The sequence below is a fragment of the Mobula hypostoma genome, chromosome 25 (assembly GCF_963921235.1).
Source record: "Mobula hypostoma chromosome 25, sMobHyp1.1, whole genome shotgun sequence".
NCBI classification, from domain to species: Eukaryota; Metazoa; Chordata; class Chondrichthyes; order Myliobatiformes; family Myliobatidae; genus Mobula; species Mobula hypostoma.
Genome location: NC_086121.1, coordinates 20,824,567 through 20,844,479, shown reverse-complemented (window position 1 = coordinate 20,844,479; position 19,913 = coordinate 20,824,567). Strand labels below are relative to the sequence as shown.

Sequence of the window (19,913 nt, the reverse complement as noted above, 5' to 3'; positions counted from 1 at the left end):
TCACCTTCAAGACAAAAAAAAACATTGCTTGGACACGACCTCCACACACCCCCATTCCTATCTTCATTTCTACTTTACTGTATCTCTTGTGACATTTCTCTATTCGTTCTGTTCGTGCCCGCCCCTGTCTATCGCTGACATCATAGTCGCGAACGCGCCCGGGAGCGCGGATGCTTATTCCTTTCCCAGTCTGGGAGATATTGAATCTTCGGTTCTATCGGGTTGCCGGAGTGGCAGCTCTCTGTGCCCTGAGCCCAAGAAACAGACAGGTAGGAAGGAGGATGTCCGGATCAGCGTGGTGTTCGGTGCCGAACGGCGCCTTTGAATGTTATTCGGCTCGTGTCGCATCTCAAGACACCTGCAACTCAACTGTAAATGGCTCTCTGACGATTTTCGGAATGATTTGTATTTATTGGAGACTGCATAAAAGCAATGTGTGTGGGTGTGTGTGTGTGTGTGCGTGCGTGCGTGTGTGTGTGTGTGTGTGTGTGGGTGTGTGTGTGTGTGTGTCTGTGTGTGTGTGTGTGTGTGTGTGTGTCTGTTTGTCTGTGGGTACATATATCTGTCAATGTATGTGTTCTGGTTGGTCTATCTGTAAATCATTTGCTTCCAAACTAAAAAAAAGGAGTCCAAGATGTTTGTCAAACATTGAGCATCAATTACCTTGTTAAAATGATCGATTTGATTGTCGGTAGTTTGTTTACATTGGGAAAGGATTGTTCTCTCTCTGTTAAAGTGCTGGGGATTGGAAAGCCAGTTGTGCAGGGGCCGAAGTTCGTACGCTGTTTGAACCCTGGATGTTGGTATTGTGTGTGTGTGTGTGTATGTACGCGTGTGTATGAGTGAGTGTGTTTGTGGTGTGTATGTTGTGTGTGTGTATGTGGTGTGTGCATGCGTGTGTGTGTGTGTGTGGTGTGTACGTGTGAGTGAGTGTGTGTGGTGTGGTGTGTGTGTGTGTGTGGTGTGGTGTGTGTGTGTGCGTGTGGTGTGTGTGTGTGGTGTGGTGCGTGTGGTATGTGTGTGTGTGTGGTGTGGTGTGTGTGTGTGCGTGTGGTGTGTGTGTGTGTGGTGTGGTGTGTGTGTGTGTGTGTGTGTGTGGTGTGTGTGTGCGTGTGGTATGTGTGTGTGTGGTGTGTGTGTGTGGTATGTGTGTGTGTGTGTGTGTGGTATGTGTGTGTGTGTGTGTGTGTGGTGTGTGTGTGCGTGTGGTATGTGTGTGTGTGTGTGTGTGGTATGTGTGTGTGTGTGTGTGTGTGGTGTGTGTGTGCGTGTGGTATGTGTGCGTGTGGTGTGTGTGTGTGTGTGTGTGTGGTATGTGTGTGTGTGTGTGTGTGTGTGTGCGTGTGGTATGTGTGTGTGTGTGTGTGTGTGTGTTGCATACTAGGGTATTAGACGGCGGGACCTTGGCACCTTGGCAGAGCATTCAACATTTGATCAGTCGCGGGGGATACCGACGGGAGGTCAAGCACATGCCTGCGAAACTTGGAAAACAATGCTTTGTGATTCTGATTGTTGCGGGGGGGGGGAGGGGGGAAGCTGAAGCTCCGTAGATGATGGCGGAGATGATTTTGGAGAGGTGGAATTTTCGGAGGTGAGGTGGGGAGGGGAGTTGGGGGGGGGGGTTGCGGGTAGGGCGCCGGTGTTGTGTGTGTCTATACAATGGAAGATGCTGCAAATTGCTGGAAGAAATGTTTGGTCCTACAGCAGATGGGAGTTGAGAGGCTGTCCCCTCGGGAAGTTGTAATTAATTAATATTATCCCCGTGGGCTGGGGAAATACTAGTTAAAGAATTGAGATGTTAAATTTACATACATTTCAGAATATGGCCACTCCTTCAAATCTACTACCTTCGCGGCATTTTGAATACTCACTTTCTATTTTAATATCAAAACTATTGTGCGGTGTTGTATTGTGCTCGTTTGTCATGGTTTCTAAAGCCTAGTCTCCTGATTCATCAATCACATTGATTTTTTTTCCCTTCTAAATTTCCCCCACCCCCTACAATGGACTACAGTTCCATGCATGCATTAGCTCAGCCACCATATGTCCCGGAGTGGGATCACTCGTGACACAAACACCCGGCCTCGTTTTATGCACGGGTACATATGCGTTTTCTAGTTGGAAGCATTGAATACTATCCAGGGCAAAACGCCCCACCTGATTTTCCTCTCCCCGACTCTAGGGAAATAAATATTAGTGTTGTGGTTACAACAGTGGATGCTCCTGTCTGTATTGTTTGTATGTGCATGACTGATATTTATTGTCCTTGCGTTGGGAGGGAACTACTGCAATTATTTTGTAATGCAGGACGGCCAGGAGCAGATGATGATGATGAGAGCATTGTAATAGCTGAGCTCTGGGTGTAGTGGTCAGTTTTTACCAACTCCCCCCAACCCCGCCACCCCCCATTTTGACCTTACGGCTTTCTTGAAGGCACCATCTGTCACCGGGGAATGGGTCCTGCGGGCGTTATTGCATAACAACCGAGTTTGGTTTCCCCAGTTTTAGCGTCATCCAAGGACGCTATAACAAATTGGATTTCTCCCATAATCATTCCAATAACATCAGCTGGAACTAAACGGCATTTGAACTCCTAACCCTTTCCAGCAGCTGAGATACAATGCCCACTAAACTATAGCATCTAAACTACTGGGAGTGTTTTGTCTATCTAGAGCTGAACATTAATCCGTGCCTGAATGTTGTACAAACCACGATCAGCATTTTAAATCAAATGTATTGCCTGTTTCTTCTTCAGCTTAATCGTACAAAGAAAATGGCTCAGTGGTACCTCACGCCTCCTTTCCTCCTCATCTTGGTTTTTGACGTTCTGAGCCAGGTCTGTGCTCTGGAGGCCGACTCCAGGGATAAGAAGAGCTCACTGCAGCCACCCGACACCGACCACAGTCTGAAGAGGCACGACTCTTGGCCAGACCTGCCCAGAGCAGGCCGCAGACACGGCGTACTGAGGAAGGAGAAGGCCAGCACTATGGTGACCAGAGTGATGGAGGCCGGGAGACCCGATGAAGACGGCGTAGGACTGGAGAGCCTTACACCAGTGCGTGTGGAGACAGACAGCCTAGAGAGAGCAGCCATGCTGGAGGAGGGAGCAGGGGATCAAAGTGGCCAGTTTTATCCCCGAGAGTTAGAAAATTACCGGACGGTGGAATCCGCAAATAAAGGGAGAAAACACAGCCGAGATCACAAGAAGCAAAATCGGAGAGAGCGAGGACGACATAACAAGGGTAAGCAGGACTTGGGGACGCTCTGGTGTATAGGTTTTTATCTTAAATGAGCTGGAGAGATTCTCCAGCATTGGACATACCTGGCAAAAATGAAGTTTTAAAACAAAACATACTAAAATTAAAATAATATGGTAACATTTTAGAAAAATCTAACTCTAATATTGATGGCTCTAGTGTTTGTATTTCTCTTGAAAGACATAATTTAAAAAAAAATAATAAAACCAAAAAGGGGTTTCCTAAAACAGACAGTTTTACAGTCTTTCCATAATATTCTGTCTCAGTTGACCATTGAGTTCCAACCCTCCATAAAACTGTGGTCCTCCAGAATTCTGCCACCCATATTTTGTTCCTTTGCAAGTTCTGTTCATCCATTCCCTCTGTCTTTCACAGTTTTCAATTTAAAACTTGCATTGCTACATTTAAATCCTGCACTTCCCATCTCTGAAACATTTTTTTTCTAATTTAGTAACTTAATTCTTCAAACCTTCATATTGTTGATACATTCCCCTCCTTGTCCCACATTTACTACCTTTGCCTTCAACCACCAATGTAATTGTTAAATTTTTTTTCTCTCTCAACTTCTTCTCCATTTAAAAAGATATTCTCTTTAAAATCTTCTTTGAAATCCACATATTTGATCAAAGCCTTGATTGCCTGTTCTAATTTGTTCTTCGTTTAATTAGCCTTGTTTTTATACTCTTAGACATTTGTTATACAAAATAAGCAGTATATACATTACAGTCTACCAGCCTTCATCTTTTCCTTTTCCCACATAACTTCCTTCCTGCCTTCTATTTCCTTTTACACCCTTATTTTGTCCATGTAACTCTCATTTTCAGATCAGCTTTGCCTCTTACTTCCTCTGCTGCCACTGTCCCCTTTCTTTGCTCACCACATGATTCATTGCCTCGTCTTTTACTTTTTCTCTCTGTCCTCTTCTCCCTGTCTCTTTATCTTTCTTTTTTTTCCTCTCCATCTTAATGTGTCAAGTCGCCATGTTTTCATTCCCTCCTCTCGTTCAGCCACATACTTTTCTTTCAGGGCACGTGTCATTTTATGGTTAAATAAGGTTATTGCTTATGAAACCGATTGCAAATTTTGTCGTAACTTTGCCAGAAAGGCTAGCTGTACTGTATCCGCTCTACCCCCATCCTTGTTTGGGGGCAGGGTGGGGTGGTGGGGGGAGTATTCTGCATTCCATCTGCATGCTGTCTGCTTTGGTTCAATCCAGTGTCTATACGCATTCTACTTGTATCTCCTTTACTCCTGGCTTTGGATATTCCACGCCTGCGACATGAATAAGTGTGCATTCTAAAGCAAAAGTAATCGACCGAGTAAATAAAAAAAATAGGAGAAAAATTGCAAAGATTCGAACAGGAATATTCTTGCTGCGGTTTGTTTAAAATCTCACCTCTTTGTTCATTATGAGAAATAATAATCTGATATCATGAGGGAGCTCAGATCCCACTGACAACTCTTTTTGAATTCCAGCTGCATGGGTGATTGGATAGGTCGGCCCCCTATGGTGAGAATTTAAAACCCACTGCACAGCTCCCTCCTATGTAGCCTAATTTGGTGCAGCTGAAGGCAAGAACCTTAAAGGGATGTGCGTCACTTTCTGTGACTACACCTGCGCCTACCTGATTCTATTATTCTGAGCAACACTCTGGCTGCATGTCACAGTCACGGCTGACACGCAGAGCTGGCAGTCCCTAAACACTGGTCATGGTCGGGGAAAGCGATTTTTTTTGCTGTACAGTTTATTCGTTTGTATTTTATTTGTAACTGGCATGCTGGTCACACTGTGCTGATTGTTGTTAAAGAAGGCAATTTGCTTCCGAGCTCTCTATAACAGTTGCAAGCTTTCATTGGAGCGAAGAACTGCTCCGTAATTGTTTCCAAAAACATATTGAACGCAGCAAAAGATCATTCTGATCTACTTTTATGCATAGCTCAGGTCTCTTTGCACTTCACAGGGTTATTACGAGGACAAGGTTTGGTGACCAAGGCCGAGAGTATTTTCTGCCCTCCTGGGCCCTGTGGATTGATGAGATAGTTCCTCCAAAATTAATCTCAATGATCAATGAATTCTCCCACAAAATCACCAACTGTCAGCGTGAGATCATTAAAACGATGTCAAATAACAAGCAGTGTAGACTTTAAATAAAAAGAACAGTATATCAGCATGTTTTAATGAACTGTTTCCACCAACTTAATATCTGCAGGGAGTCTTGTGATAGTCTGGTGGCTTTACCAAAGATCAGTGGATTTCCCTGGGGAACTCAATATTCAGTATTTCAAGTTCTAAGTTCAGGTTTATTGTCATATTTTGGTTGTACCTATATACTACCAAACAAACCAATATTTCTCTGGACCACAGTGCACCCACGGAACCAGTATCACACGCAATACATAAAGCAAAATGTTACCACAAATAAGTTAATAAAATATAACTCGAAGTGCACGTCGTGCGCGGCACAGGTAGACAGTAAGCAGTAAGTAGCTCCTTGTGATGAGACCTCGGTGGTGGTGGAATCACATTAGTCTCACATCCTGAGCGAAGAAACTGTTAGCCAATCTGGCAGTCCTAGTCATTTATTAACAAAATCATACGTTCACTTCCTTATTGAAGCTTTCCTCCAAATTAAATGCTACACTTCAACATTTCCCCTGACCTTTAACATTCAAAGGTATTACCGTCACTAAATCCCCCATTGCCAACGTCCTGAAACTCACCTGGTCCTCTGTATGTAGCGTTAGTACAAGAGAAGGCACTGGATACTTTGCAGCGTGTTACTCATATTCCAGAGTTTCCCTGTTCTTCTTCAAGAATGTGATGGAACAGTCACCCTGTGCCTGTATGTGTGCAGCTCCAACAACACTAAAGAAATTTAGTGGTGTTCGGGATGGAGCAGCCTAGCTTCACCTACCAATGGCTCTAAGCTTTCACTCCTTCACCATCAGCTCATTAGCTGCAGTAGATACCATTTATTAAATCCATTGCAGTAGTTCAATGAAGTTTTGTAAACAGATCCTCCCAGACCATGGCTTCTACCACCTCTGGAGACAAAGGCACTTGACTGCATTGGTGGCTGCACCATCCTCAGACTCTTCTGAATTGGAAATTTATTGCCATTCCTTCATCATCACTGGGCTAAGTCTTGGAAGATTCTGCCATTGACACCTTAAGGCATCCTCACCAGAAGGACTGCAGCAGTCTGAGAGTTGGAGTTCCTCACACCACCTTCGCCCAAGGTTGTAGGGATGGGCCATGAACACTGACCTTGCCAGAGGCAGTCACATGACCCAAATCAACAAGAAAAAATACTTCATTTGATGTAAGATGTGTCAATGCATCAAGAGGTCATGAGATATACCATGTAAATATTTTTCTTTTCTATGCAGATGTCTTCTTGCTTCTGGTGGGGTAGCCATGCAGACAGATCATAAACTGTTGAGTTAAATATGAGGGAAATCCCTTTTTACAGTCTGTTATGTTTTGTAACTCCAAAACATAAAATTAATTGAAAGAAAAACATGGAGCTGGGAGATGATTGTCTTTGTTTTGTTTTACTTTAGTGAGACTTGCGTATGTGACTTGGTGGCGTAATAACATACGCCATTCATGTGCTTTTACACGTAACCCGTAATGAATCATTTAAACAAAAAGTGCTCATCAAGCAATATATTTAAAATATTATTCAAATATTAGTAAAATATTAAGTGCACAATGGAGTCACACAGCCTTATTGACCTGATGGAACTATTTAAATCTGGATACCACCGCCTGTAAAGTTTCCCTTTAATTTGGCCACTGTTTACCATTAATCAGAAACAAGAGGCCCTATATCCTATTTCTGAACTTGTTCTCCTGGGCAGTGCAACAAATTAAAACCCACAAAAACTGTTTATATCAAATTCAGAATTCCCACATGATTTTTTGACAAATGTTAGCTTGTTACATTAAATTTCATTAAAAGGTCTATGAAAGTGTGCAAATATATTGACAATAAATCTGTTCTACCCAGTTAAATTACTGAGTGCCAGTTCAAACTGAGTAAGGCTCCTAAGAAGCTCACTGCAATGTTTATATCTAAGAATGAGGTAAAGCACTGGGAGAGAGCAATAGACTTCAATCGGAATGGTTGAAGTTTTGCACAGAATAATTGTGAATAACATTGCATTTTCATTATAAAGTAATCAATAGGATGAAGAATGTTGTTAAAGACCTCCTTGTGTAGGGCATACTGGGCATGGTTTGAAAGTTTTTAGGAGGATTAGCAAACTTGACTGTCAGTTGATCACAGCAGCTAGTGAAAGCAGCAGAGGGATACAGCTGGGAATTCCTGTTTATCCTGGGAGACTGAGGAGGGTAGAGGCATGAGCCCAACCCTAGTTGGTCTTTCCCTTTTATCTTAGCTAGTGTTCTTAATCTGAAACCAGTTTTCACATTGGAAATGCCAAACAAATATTATGTATGTTTGTGTTCGCCTGCTGCTGTAGCCCATCCATTTCAAGGTTTGACATGTTGTATGTTCAGAGATGTTCCTCTGCACACCACTGTTGTAACTGGTGGTTATTTGAGTGACTTTGCCTTCCTGTCAGCTTGAACCAGTCTGGACTTTCTTCTCTGACTTCTCATTAACAGGATGTTTTTGCCCACAAAACTGCTGCTCACTGGATGTTTTGTTGTTTTTCGCACCATTCTCTGTGAAGTCTAGAGACAGCTGTGCATGAAAATCCCTGGAGATCAGCCGCTTCTGAGATACTCAAACCATACCATCTGGCACCAACAATCATTCCATGGTCAAAGTCACTTAGATCACACTTCTTCCTCATTCTGATGTTTGGTCTGAACAACAACTGAACCTCTTGACCATGTCTGCATGCTTTTATGCATTGAGTTGCTGCCATATGATTGGCTGATTAGAAATTAACAAACCGGTGTGCAGGTGTACCTAATAAAGTGGCCACTGAGCCAGTGTTAATTAAAGTTAAAGTTATGTTAATTAAATCAAATTATTATTTCTTTAGCTTTTGCAGCAATGAGCACGTTTATCTCAATGTGACAGGGAAAATAACAGCCAGTCAGGCTGGAAACTACAAAATAAACAGCAGACCGTGCAGTTCTCTCTCAAATCCCTCGTCACCTGGTGACCTTTTGTGCAGTAACATGCTTGTTGCACAGCAAGTCCTTGGCACCCTACCACACAAAGGTGGACTTCCCCACTTTCATGATGTCACCTAGTGAAACCTTGTCAACGTTTTGGTTATTTGATTTCTATAAGAGCATTTGATTAATCTGACAATTTATATATCCTCTTCCAGCATTGAAAGTCTCAGGAACTGAGTTAATTCCATCCGTAAGGGATCTACCAGAAAGCAAGGTGATGGATGAACTTTCTACTATGCCCCTGCCTATGTCCAGTGCAATTGTGACCAGTACGTTGCTGACCACCATTACAACCGAGGAAGTGCCAGCGGTAAAGCCTAGACAGCAAACAAAAGAGCAGGTAAACCAATCCTACCTGATCACTTTCCCATCACTTGAAACAGCCAATTTTGCTCTTTTCAACAGGAGTTTAATGGAGCAGGAATGTCACATCAGTGGAGAATCACTTTGTGAACCAATTAAATCATGCTGCGATTAGCAGTTCATGATCTGCCCTCCCTCAGGGATTTCTGAATCTCCAAGTCCGTCCTGTAAAACCACTGACATGACATGGAGAAACAGTGGATATAGTAAAGCACACTCCCTCTGAGGTTTGACCATCATCAGAAAAACATGGCACAATCTTCCAATAAGGAAATAAGGATGAAAAAGAAAACTGAATGTTTGCAATTTTGGCCAACAACCAGATTTTTTTCCAATAATTTAAGTGTCTTTCACATATTGATACAATAATAATATTAACTACACACTTATAATATGGTTTTGTTGTAGACAGGTGTCTGATGAACTTCAAAAAGAAGTGAAAAAGTTGGCCAGACTGTGGAGAGAATTAGATAAGGGTGAAGGCTTAGAAAATTATACATTGTGGGAATAATATTGCTTGGAATTATGATAAGCAGGCACACAAGGTAAGTTGCAAGGAGATGAGTTTTACAGAGAGGAATTTATAAAGGTTAAAAAGAAATAATGTGAAGGAGCAACTAAAGTGCAAAGGAATATTTTAGTTGTGACCAAGAAGCTTTTGCAGAGCTGAAAATTAAGATTTTAGTGGCAGTTTGGGTTAGATGCTTATATTTTAGTCACAAAGGATGTTGTTGGTTTTATTGATCTGGTTCAGGCAATTGAGGCTTTAGGCGGCATTTGGTTATACCCTCTTCTCACTGCCACCATCAGAAAGAAGGTACAAGATCCTCAGATCCCACACTACCAGGTTCAGGAACAGTCGTCAACCATCAGGCTGTTGAATCAATGGGGATAATTTCACTCACCCCATCACTGAACTGTTCCTACAAACTATGGAATCACTTTCAAGGCCTCTTCATCTCATGTTCTTGATATTTATTGTTTACTTATTATTATTATTACTTTTTTCCATTTAGTATTTCCAGTTTGTTGTCTGTTGCACACTGCTTGTTTGTCCATCTTGTTGGGTGCAGTCTTTCTTTGATTCTATTGTGTTTCTTGGCTTTACTGAGAAAAGGAATCTCAGGGTTGTCTGTGGTGACATATATGTACTTTGATAATAAATTCACCTCGAACTTTGAAAGGAAAGTGGACAACGCAGAAATAATTGGCACTGTCTTTGCATTCCCAGAACATGAAGATTCCTAGCTTCAATTAAATCTGATATTTATTTGCAGAAGTTTTTTTTAAAGTGTTAACTCAACTCCTCAAACAGCCATAATGACATTTGCAGGTACTGCGAGACAGGCATGTTTTACTTCAGTGCCCAAGTGATAACGTTCCATCAGGCGGAGATTCACGAGTCACTGCTTCACTGCCTCTTGGTGATTTATCTCTGAGTTTTCTTTACCAGTTGCTATTTCTCCAGTCTTGTTGCTGTCCATAAAAATTTAATTTCTACCAATCTAATTGGTGTAACTTTCTTTGCTCTTTCATTTCATTATCCACTCAATTGTCCCAACCCTTATATATCTTTAATTTTTCTTTATTTATCTTTTTAAACAATTAATTATCTTTAAACGACTCTCTCACTCCATTCTCCATTCATTTCTTTGTCTCTGCTGCCCTCATCTCTGCCCCTCTCATCATTGCCCCGAGCTCATGTAGGCCAGAGCAAGAACTGTCGCCGAGGTAAACCCTACTCTCGACATGACGCTCTTTGATTGGACAGATTATGAAGATATGAAGCCAGATATGTGGCCTTCAACAAAGAAGAAAGGTAACAAGTGGAGGCATGAAAGTGTGTTAGCAGTGTGAACGGAGTGGGACGCGGGAATGAGTGTGCAAGGGGCGCGAGTATGTTTGGTTGTAGTGAGCCTCCCTCAGCAATTTATTTTGGAAGGAGAGAGACCATTGTATATCCACTTTGTGTGAAAATGTTTTTCTTAACATCACCCCTTCGCAGTGTTTTAATATTGTTTCCATTTGATCTGAGCATCCCCACCAGAGGAAATAGTTTCTCTTCATCTACTCTATTAATCCTCTAATTATCTTTTGTGTCTCATAAATCATCTATTCATGAGGGTATACAAGTTTGCTCCGTGCAATCTGTCCTCAAAATGTAACTAGTTTAGCCATGGCTTGGTGAATCCGAGCAGCTGCACAATCAGCAGAAATATTTCTTGTGAAGTGTTGATATCTATTTTCCTTGCAGACAAGCGTCGCAGTAAGAACCTGAGTAACGGGAACATCACATCCCAGGCTGAAGCAGACCCATGTGATCATCACCTCGACTGCCTGCCTGGTACCCACATCATTCTTAACTATTCTGAGGTTTTAATAATCATTTTAATAATGTCTGAATCAGCCACTTACACTCAGAAATCTATCCACCTTCTATCTTTACCTGGTTATCTTTACTGGCAAACACAAACAACCAGTTAATATCAAAGATCAAAGTACTGGCTATTGGAAGCATAGATATAATTTGGGATGTGTGTGACTGACAACAATATGGTTACCGTGTCGTCCCCTCTTTGATATCATGACATTATTGCTGTTTGATTGAAAGGACACTGAGTGATGCATGCATCTTAATGCTGTCACTAGTCTGCTTTTTGCCGTGCTGTCAGAGCAGGGAAAGTGAGAGAGGCACAGACAACAAGGCTTTGAGTGGCAGCAAGTTGGTTCATTAGCAGCATCTTGTCTTCAGTTCTGGTTAGGCTGAGCGAGAGCCTACAACACGAGAAGCTCTGCTCTTCAAATGAGATGTTCACTTGAATACCATTGTGGATGTATGTTAAAACAGCAATCTTCTTCAGTAGTTTGGGCAAATATTAATCTCGGGGCAATATTGTATGTAAATTAGTTGCTACATTTCCTGAAGAATCAAAGTGACTGCACTACGAAATCACGTAATTGGCTATGATCATCCTGGAGGTACTATGATCATTATCGAAGGTACTATGATCATCCTGGAGGTACTATCTAAATGGAAGTTTCTTATTTTTAAAAGAAGTTGGGTTATAGATTATATAGTTAAACCTTTATTAGCCTGGTATACCCTGACAAGAACCCAGAAAGTGTTAATCTAATTCTTTGATAATTCTGTACTTCATTCAACACCCTTACACTACAGACTTTCCTCTGAACACACTCTATATACCAAGGCTTTCAGACAGTTAATTTAACAGAGACTGAGAAATCCAGAGGGAGATTCATTAAGATTAATTGTTGAACACAATAATCTAATGATTTGGAGAGCTGGGGAGATTAGCTGTGAATGCTGCAGGCTGCAAAACATTGGCACATTGGAGTTACCAACTCAAGCAAGAAACAAAGGCGCACTGGATAGCGTCCCGTGGTGCTATGCCTTCTGCACATTCTCTGTTCTGTAGCCATCACCACACAGCTGCTGTATAATCACTAGAGGCACTGACTGAAACAGTTATAAAACACACATCACATGCCAGTCTTGTGATTATTTATTTCATTCCTGATGTCAAGTGATTTATGGAAATAGCTTGTTGGGAAGTAATTAATGTATTCTCATCAGCCTTTCTTCTTAAACACAAGAGACCCTGCAGATGCTGGAAATCTCGAACAACACACACACTCAAAAGTGCTGGAGGAACTCAGCAAGCCAGGCAGTATCTGTGAAGGGGAATAAACTCAATGCTTTGGGCTGAGTCACTTCATTGGGTCTGGAAAGGAAGAGGGCAGAAGCCAGAATAAGGAGAGGCGGGGAGATGGGCGCGGAGAAGGAGTACAAGCTGGCATCTTATAGGTGCAACTGGGTGAGGGGGGAGGGAGACAAAGTGAGAAGCTGGGAGGGGATAGCCAGAAGAGCTAAAGGGCCAAGGAAGAAGGAATTTGATAGGAGAGGACAGTGGACCATGGAAGAAAGGGAAGGAGGAGGGGAACCAGAGGGAGGTGATGGGCAGATAAGGAGGAGGGGTGAAAGGCTAACCAGAATGGGAAATTGAAAAAAATAAGAAAAGGAGGGAGGGGGAGAAATTTCTGGCAATCCTTCTCCAACTTGGTTTTCCACAAAATTCATTACCATTCCGGAGTGTGTCTGCTGCAGTGGTTCAGACCAGGACCCGATCACACTTCAGAATGGGGGTGAAGCAAGTCTGTGCCATCATCACACTCTCATCTCGGTCTTGCTCACTACAATGCTGCATTTTACCTCCAATAAGTTTTCAACTGCAGTCACCGTCTGGGCGAGTGGGAAATCATTGAACTGCTTTCATCTCTACTCTACAACCAAAGGAATTCAAAATAACTGCGACTGAACTACACTTTTTTAGGCCATATCAAAGGTGGTGACGTATCAGCTTATAAGAGGAAGACCAAGGAGCTGATTATTGACTTCAGGAGGAGGAAACCAGAGGTCCATGAGTCAGTCCTCATTGGAGGACCAGAGCGAGAGAGGGTCAGCAACTTTAAATACGTAGGTGTTATTATTTTGGAGGACCTTTCCTGGGCCCAGTATTTAAATGCAATTATGAAGAAAGCATGATAGAGCTTCTACTTCCTTAGGAGTTGTGTAGATTCAGCATGACATCTAATACTTTGACAAACTTCTAAGGACATTTAATGGAGAATATATTGACTGGCTGCATCACAGCCTGGTATGGAAAAACCAATGCCCTTGAATGGAAAATCCTACAAACCGTAGTAGATACAGCCCAGTCCATCACGGGTAAAGCCCTCCCCACTATTGAGCACGTCTACACGAAACGTTGCCACAGGAAAGCAGCATCCATCATCAAGGACCCCCACCACCCAGGGCATGTTCTCTTCTCGCTGCTGACATCTGGAAGGTACAGGAGCCTCAAGACTCACACCACCAGGTTCAGGAACAGTTATTACCCCTCAAGCATCAGGCCCTTGAACCAGAGCGAATAACTTCACTTGCTCCATCATTGAGATGTTTCCACATCCTGTCCACCCAGCTGTCACGTTAAAGCACCATCTGTAAACTCAGCACAGGACTTCCAGCCACCTCACTAACCAGAGTGGGAGCCAAGCCATCCTTAACCCCAAGGGACTGCCGAAGAGGAAGAGAAAAAGACTTTATGAATCAAGAATTAACAAAGAGAAGTAAATTTATTATCAAAGTACATATATGTCACCATTTCCTACCCTGAAAATCATTTTCCTGTGAGTATTCACAGTAGAACAAAGAAATACAATAGAATCAATGAGCAACTACACACAAAGATAGACAAGCAATGTAAAAAGGATTATTTGTGCAAATACAAAAAAAACAAATAATAAATGACTAGATACATTTATTTTTAACATTCTTTCTTTTTAAATTTGCAGTTTGCTGTCTTTTGTACACCGGTCAAACACCCAAATTGGTGCAGTCTTTCACTGATTCTATAATGGTTATTTGTCTATTATGGATTTGAGTATTTCTGCAAGAAAATGAATCTCAGGGTTGTATATGGTGACATATGTAGACTTTGATAATAAATTTACTTTGAACTTTAATGTGAATTGGTGCAAATTAGAATGCAAGCAACAGAGGTTTGGATGAGATAATGAGTATGGAGCTTGGGTCAGGGAAAGAGAACATTTCAGAAATTTAGTTTGGCAATAAAAGCACGGATCAGGCTTCCAGGAACGATTAAGCTGAGCAAGGGCCAGTGGGTAGCATTACTGAGGTGGACTACTTTGGGGATGGAGAAGAAATGGATTCACAGATTCATTTCAAGTCTAATAGGTTAATTGATGGTGATAAGCAATCAGGTCAGTCTTAGACATTAGCCAAAGACAAGAATGGAGTTGCTAGCAAGGAAATGGTTTGCAGTAGAGACTGTGAATGGCTTTAACTTTTCCGTTATTTAACTGGAGGAATTGCTACTATAAATATGCACTTTATGTCTGACATTTTTTGCCTTTGTGTTAATGGATATAGAAAATGCAGTCAACCAGCACTGAACAAAGTTAATATTAATTTAAGCAACACACACAAAGTGCTGGAGGAACTCAGCAGGTAAGGCAGTATCCATGGCAAAGAGTACATTCGACGTCTTGGCCTGAAACGTTGACTGTACTCTTTTCCATAGATGCTGCCTGGCCTGCTGAGTTCCTCTGGCATATTGTGTGTGTTGCTTGGATTTCCAGCATCTACAGATTTTCTCTTGTTTGTAATATTAATTTATTACAACACTACTTTTTCTCTTCACAGATACTGTACATTCTGGCCAATTAGTATTTTCTGCATTTTCTTACTTTAAGAAATATTTTCAGCTATCATTATTTGCTTTTCTATCATTACAGAGTCCCTCTTTCTTGGTGGCATGTGCTTTTCTGTTCGCCACCTGCATGGCAATTGTGCTAACTTGTGACAAATGCTCCTTCTCAAACTGAGTAATTTGTACCTTTATTTCCCACAGGTTGGTGCTGTGATCTCCGGCAGCACATCTGTAAAGCCCATAACCGGGGCCTCAATAACAAGTGTTACGATGACTGCATGTGTGCAGAAGGTGGGTGCTGCCTTGGGTTTCAATAGTGGATATCAGACCCGTGAGTGTAATCCTCCTCCTCCCCCTGCAACCCCCCCCCCACCCGTTTACTGATTTTCTGTTCATTGAAGTGACAGGAATGGGAATTCAAACAACGTGCTTGATGAAAAAGGATCTAGTGCTTTCCCGGAGTATACGACGAATAAACTCTTCTCGGGCTTCCAGCCGGGTACAGGTATCAACTTTAACAGACGTTCCGACAGCAAACTCTTCAGGGCTGATGCCTGGGAATGTCTAGTCAGGTGTTATTTATACCCCTGTATTCCGTCTCTCCTGATTGGTTAGTCCTCATCCAATCAGGTTTCCACTCCCCCACCTTGTTTACAATCAAATTCCAGTGCTTACTTAGAGCGAGACCTTCGTCTTTGTTAAAAATTTTCTCCTCTAGTTTTATTTCTATGGCTTTCTTTACCAGGCAGTCCCAAAAACTATTGGCGTGGCACAGTAGTTGTGCTTGATGTTTCAGAGAAACACAGTTACCCATGACCACAGTCTTAGACCCCTTCCCCTTAAATATGCTCAACATCTTCTATTCATGCTGATACCCCTTCACAAAAATTCTATTCTTCCATTGGTGCGGTTGTCAGGTACAAAATGCTACACAAACTGCCTGACTGCCTGTAGTTGATGGATGTCAGGATCGTAAACGGGGAAAGAGGATCGAACTTGGCGGTGTAGTTAAAGTTAAGGTCTGAATCCCCTTAAAGCTCTTCTGTCTTCTCCAGGTTTCCGCTGCTACGCCAAGTTCCACCGGAATCGGAGAGTGACCCGAAGACGAGGGCGGTGTGTGGAGCCAGATTCGGTCAATATTGATCACGGATCATTCATTACGGTCTAAAGGGACTTAACAAGGAATCCTGCTTAATTAGTCCAAGCAACCAGTTAAGAAATAATCTCAAAGTCAACAGCAGCTAAAATCTTGATGATTCCAACGTATGCCTAATATACCATGTCACGTCAAAGCTGCCAGGAATATAATCATTCCCTTATCAAGACAGTGACCACTGTCAAACTCATACCCAAAACCCTGACACTACAATCAGTATTCCTCCTTTCCCTAATGTAAATCAATACCATCTGGGACCTAATTATTGCCAGCCAATCACAACCAATACTTCACTGTGACAGATAAACTAAACTCAAAAACACAAGGGATTCTGCGAATGCTGGAAATCCCGAGCAATACACACTAAATGCAACTTAAACTCTGTTTCTCATAATTATAACTGTATTCCCTCTCTGGTCCAATTCAATACTTCCCATTCATGCCGAGTACTCTATCATAGCAATTCAGCATCCCCTCTTGTACTCGGTGCATATTAATCCATTACCGTTTGCTCTTGCCTCGTTATCACTTCACTTTCATACAGTGATAGTGGTCAATCACTACAACTTTCATACAGTGATAGTGGTCAATCACTACAACTTTCATACACCGTTACTTGTTATTTTTGATAGTCTGTTTGTGCCTGTCATGTCTAATGCTAAAATTAATATTAATATTTGTATGCAATGTTTTATAAAAAAAAATCTAAATGCCATTTAGCAAATGCTTTAATAATATCCTGAATCCACTAACGATGCATATCACGCTGCCAACATTTATTTCCTAGGAGACTCACTACACGACTTTCAATCGGCTTCCACCTTATACCACCCTCCCCAGGCATTGCCTTTCTCCTAAAAACTGCTGCATCTTTGATGGCGCAAATGCCCTCTGCATAAACATCCTCACTGGGATATTGTTGCCAATGTGATTTCTGGAGGTGCTCTTTATTGTATCAGCTCAACAAATGCCCACTAGAGGGCTTTCATTGCGGCTGCATTAGAATCGGCTCTTTAAAGTAAAAATTGGCTCTGCCCCAATCCTAACCTGCAATCAACTTTAATCGTGGCATTATGTGCACTTAATCCATCTGAAACTACCAGCCTAATTCTACATCTTGCCAATTTTGACTAAGCCTCCGCGGATGTTGTATCTGTTGGCACCTTTCCCGAGCGATGGCTTGTCATGTGTGGTTTATAACTGAGGGACTACTTGACTGTGGAATGCTATATTGTTGAGCTCTGCCTTGTTCTCATCTGACAACCGGGTTCCCTGCTGAGTGAGAAACACTAAGTTATAATCCTCTCCCTAATCAAAGCGTGCTCAGACCATGACGATGTAGTGATAATGGGACTGTACGCATAACATAAACCTATTTATTAATTCATGGGCTGACATCAGGTACATGGTAATAACAGATTTGTCGGTGTCATTCCAGGGAGAAGGGCTGCTGCTTCCCAGTCTAGTGATCAAGTGACTTCCATTTCAGAATAAGTGGCTCACTCAATTATTGTGAAAGAGGTCCAGTTATAGTTATATATGTCACTAGTTATAGAAACTAACCACAAACTCAGGGCATGCTGAATTTCAAACACAAGGAAAAATCACAGCTGCTCGCTCGTCATTTTTGTTGATGTTTGATTGAAGCACGTCACCAGATACTCTCCCTCATTGAGCTTGTTAATGCAGACTCTGTGTAACCTTTGGTATCACAATTAAAGGAGTGTGATCCTTTAGGGAAAAACGGGCCCCTCCTGTTTACAGAACAACGTGTTAATTTCTGTTGCTGAATATATTTAACAATGAATTTCTGTCCTACCTTGATTCAAGAATCCTTTATCACTTTGTCATATTTGTAATAATCAGGAAAGGGTTATTGTTTACAAATACTGAAATCAATCATTAGATTAGCTAAGAACAGAAACTCACTACGTCATGTTTAAGCAGTGTATGAAAAAGTATCTGCATTTTTATTTCTGTCTTTTATTTCAGCATTAAATTAACTCATTTCCTGTCACTCAAATATATTAGTAATCTACATGCGAAATTCTTCAAATTATCGCTTGTGACATTGTAAAGTCTATGAATCTTTTACAGAAATGGTCTGGTAAGGAGCGTGACAGTTGTACTCCATTTCTCACTAACTGCAATTCATTTCAGCCACTCTCCCGTATTCTCAGCTGATATAGAGTCAGCGTTACCATCTGATAATCTACAGGAGTAGCTCTCCCACCCCAACTACATTCTGAATTTCCCGCATAGACATGCTAGTGGATTATTTTATTCCATAATCAACCTTTTGGCAGTGTTATTTTCATTCTGCTTGTATTAGGACAGTTTAATAAAGATATCATTGGAAACAGAGTGCATGATGTGACAATCTCTATCCATGAATAACTGAAGTGAAAAATATCACCTATTGTTATAATTATTTTGCTTGCCATATTTTTTATTATTATATTATTTTACAGCTATTCTGTGTCAAGCTGTTAAATATATATAAACATTATTTTTTATCAAGATCAGTAAAGGATGGACAATAAACAATGGTCTTGGCAGGAATTCATCTTTTCCATGAATTAATTTAAAAAAGTATTATTTGGGTTACATTGCAAGTCTTAGACTATTGCTTGTCATTTTTAAAGTCACATTGTTCTTCAAACATATTTAGATCAGTTGTTAAGAGTTATAATGTGCATCATTTTATTTTAGTTATACTGCTTGCTTAAAGTTAATTATAGTTTTTTCATTGTTACATTTTTGACAGTTATACTTATTGCATGTGAATTTAGTGACGTAATGGTATCATCAAAATTTTCGCTTCCTTTTTTATATTTAATTTTTAACTTTGCTTCACTTGAAATTATTGGACAGCCAATAAATATCACGAAAAGAAAGTTTCGGCACAGTTCATCATAGATCTCATTTTAGAGTGAATTCCTTCCATAATTGCATTTTGATGGAAATAATGCTGAAATGCCAGGTATTCCTCGTTGTAAAGCTCGGCAGGAATTAAGCAAAAGCTTTCAGGGAAAGCAGACCTGGATAAGGACTGCTGGCCTTGTCAGTGAGACCTGTTTTCCTAAAATTAATATATTTTGGGAAATAAATGGTCTGAACAAGTTCAACAGTGAGTATAATCAAATAGTTTCAGATTTTAACAGCATCTTGGTCTAAAGCCAATTGCCTGAGCTCCTGTGTATCATTGCAGGTGTCCAAAGCACATAAGCTGTTTCATCAATGAACTTCCCCAAAACCTAAGGGCAGAGGTGGGGGCGTTCATTGATAATTGGGTTATGCTCTCCTTCCTTCACAGTTCTTCATTTGGGGTTGTCTATTCCTTGCGTGAAGCAACACTTGGATGGCATTCATGAATGGACGAATAACGTTTACACCGAAAAGATGCTCGGTAGTGAACATTGATGCTCGTTGTCTTGAGTGAATCTTCTTCAAAGAGTGCAGAAGACGTTTATTTCTACTGGGGTTCAAATTCTCTACTCTCCCCACTTCCGCTGGGGCCCATCCTGGCCCCATTTTCGGAATGACAGATCATCGGAACACGGGTTACTTGTCCTGATCAACCTTCACATTACATGGAAAAACTTCAGAGGCCTGATTTTCCACTTTTCCGATCTATAAACCAGAAACGGATTCTCGCCCCGGTCTGTGCAGAGCTGATTGGGTATAACTGCCGTCAATCAAGTTTGGCGCCCACAATGCTGGAGATA

At 41.4% G+C, this 19,913-nt stretch overlaps 1 protein-coding gene across 1 annotated transcript; it reads left to right on the top strand.

The window, feature by feature from the left end:
* Nucleotides 1-35: 35 nt before the first annotated feature.
* LOC134337795 (draxin-like) lies at nt 36-19,908 on the top strand. The gene is made up of 7 exons (XM_063033044.1): nt 36-269; nt 2,756-3,242; nt 8,571-8,755; nt 10,486-10,597; nt 11,033-11,122; nt 15,231-15,320; nt 16,085-19,908. Exons 1-7 carry the CDS (start codon nt 171-173, stop codon nt 16,195-16,197), a joined length of 1,176 nt encoding a protein of 391 aa, XP_062889114.1. The 5' UTR covers nt 36-170; the 3' UTR covers nt 16,198-19,908.
* Nucleotides 19,909-19,913: the final 5 nt, after the last annotated feature.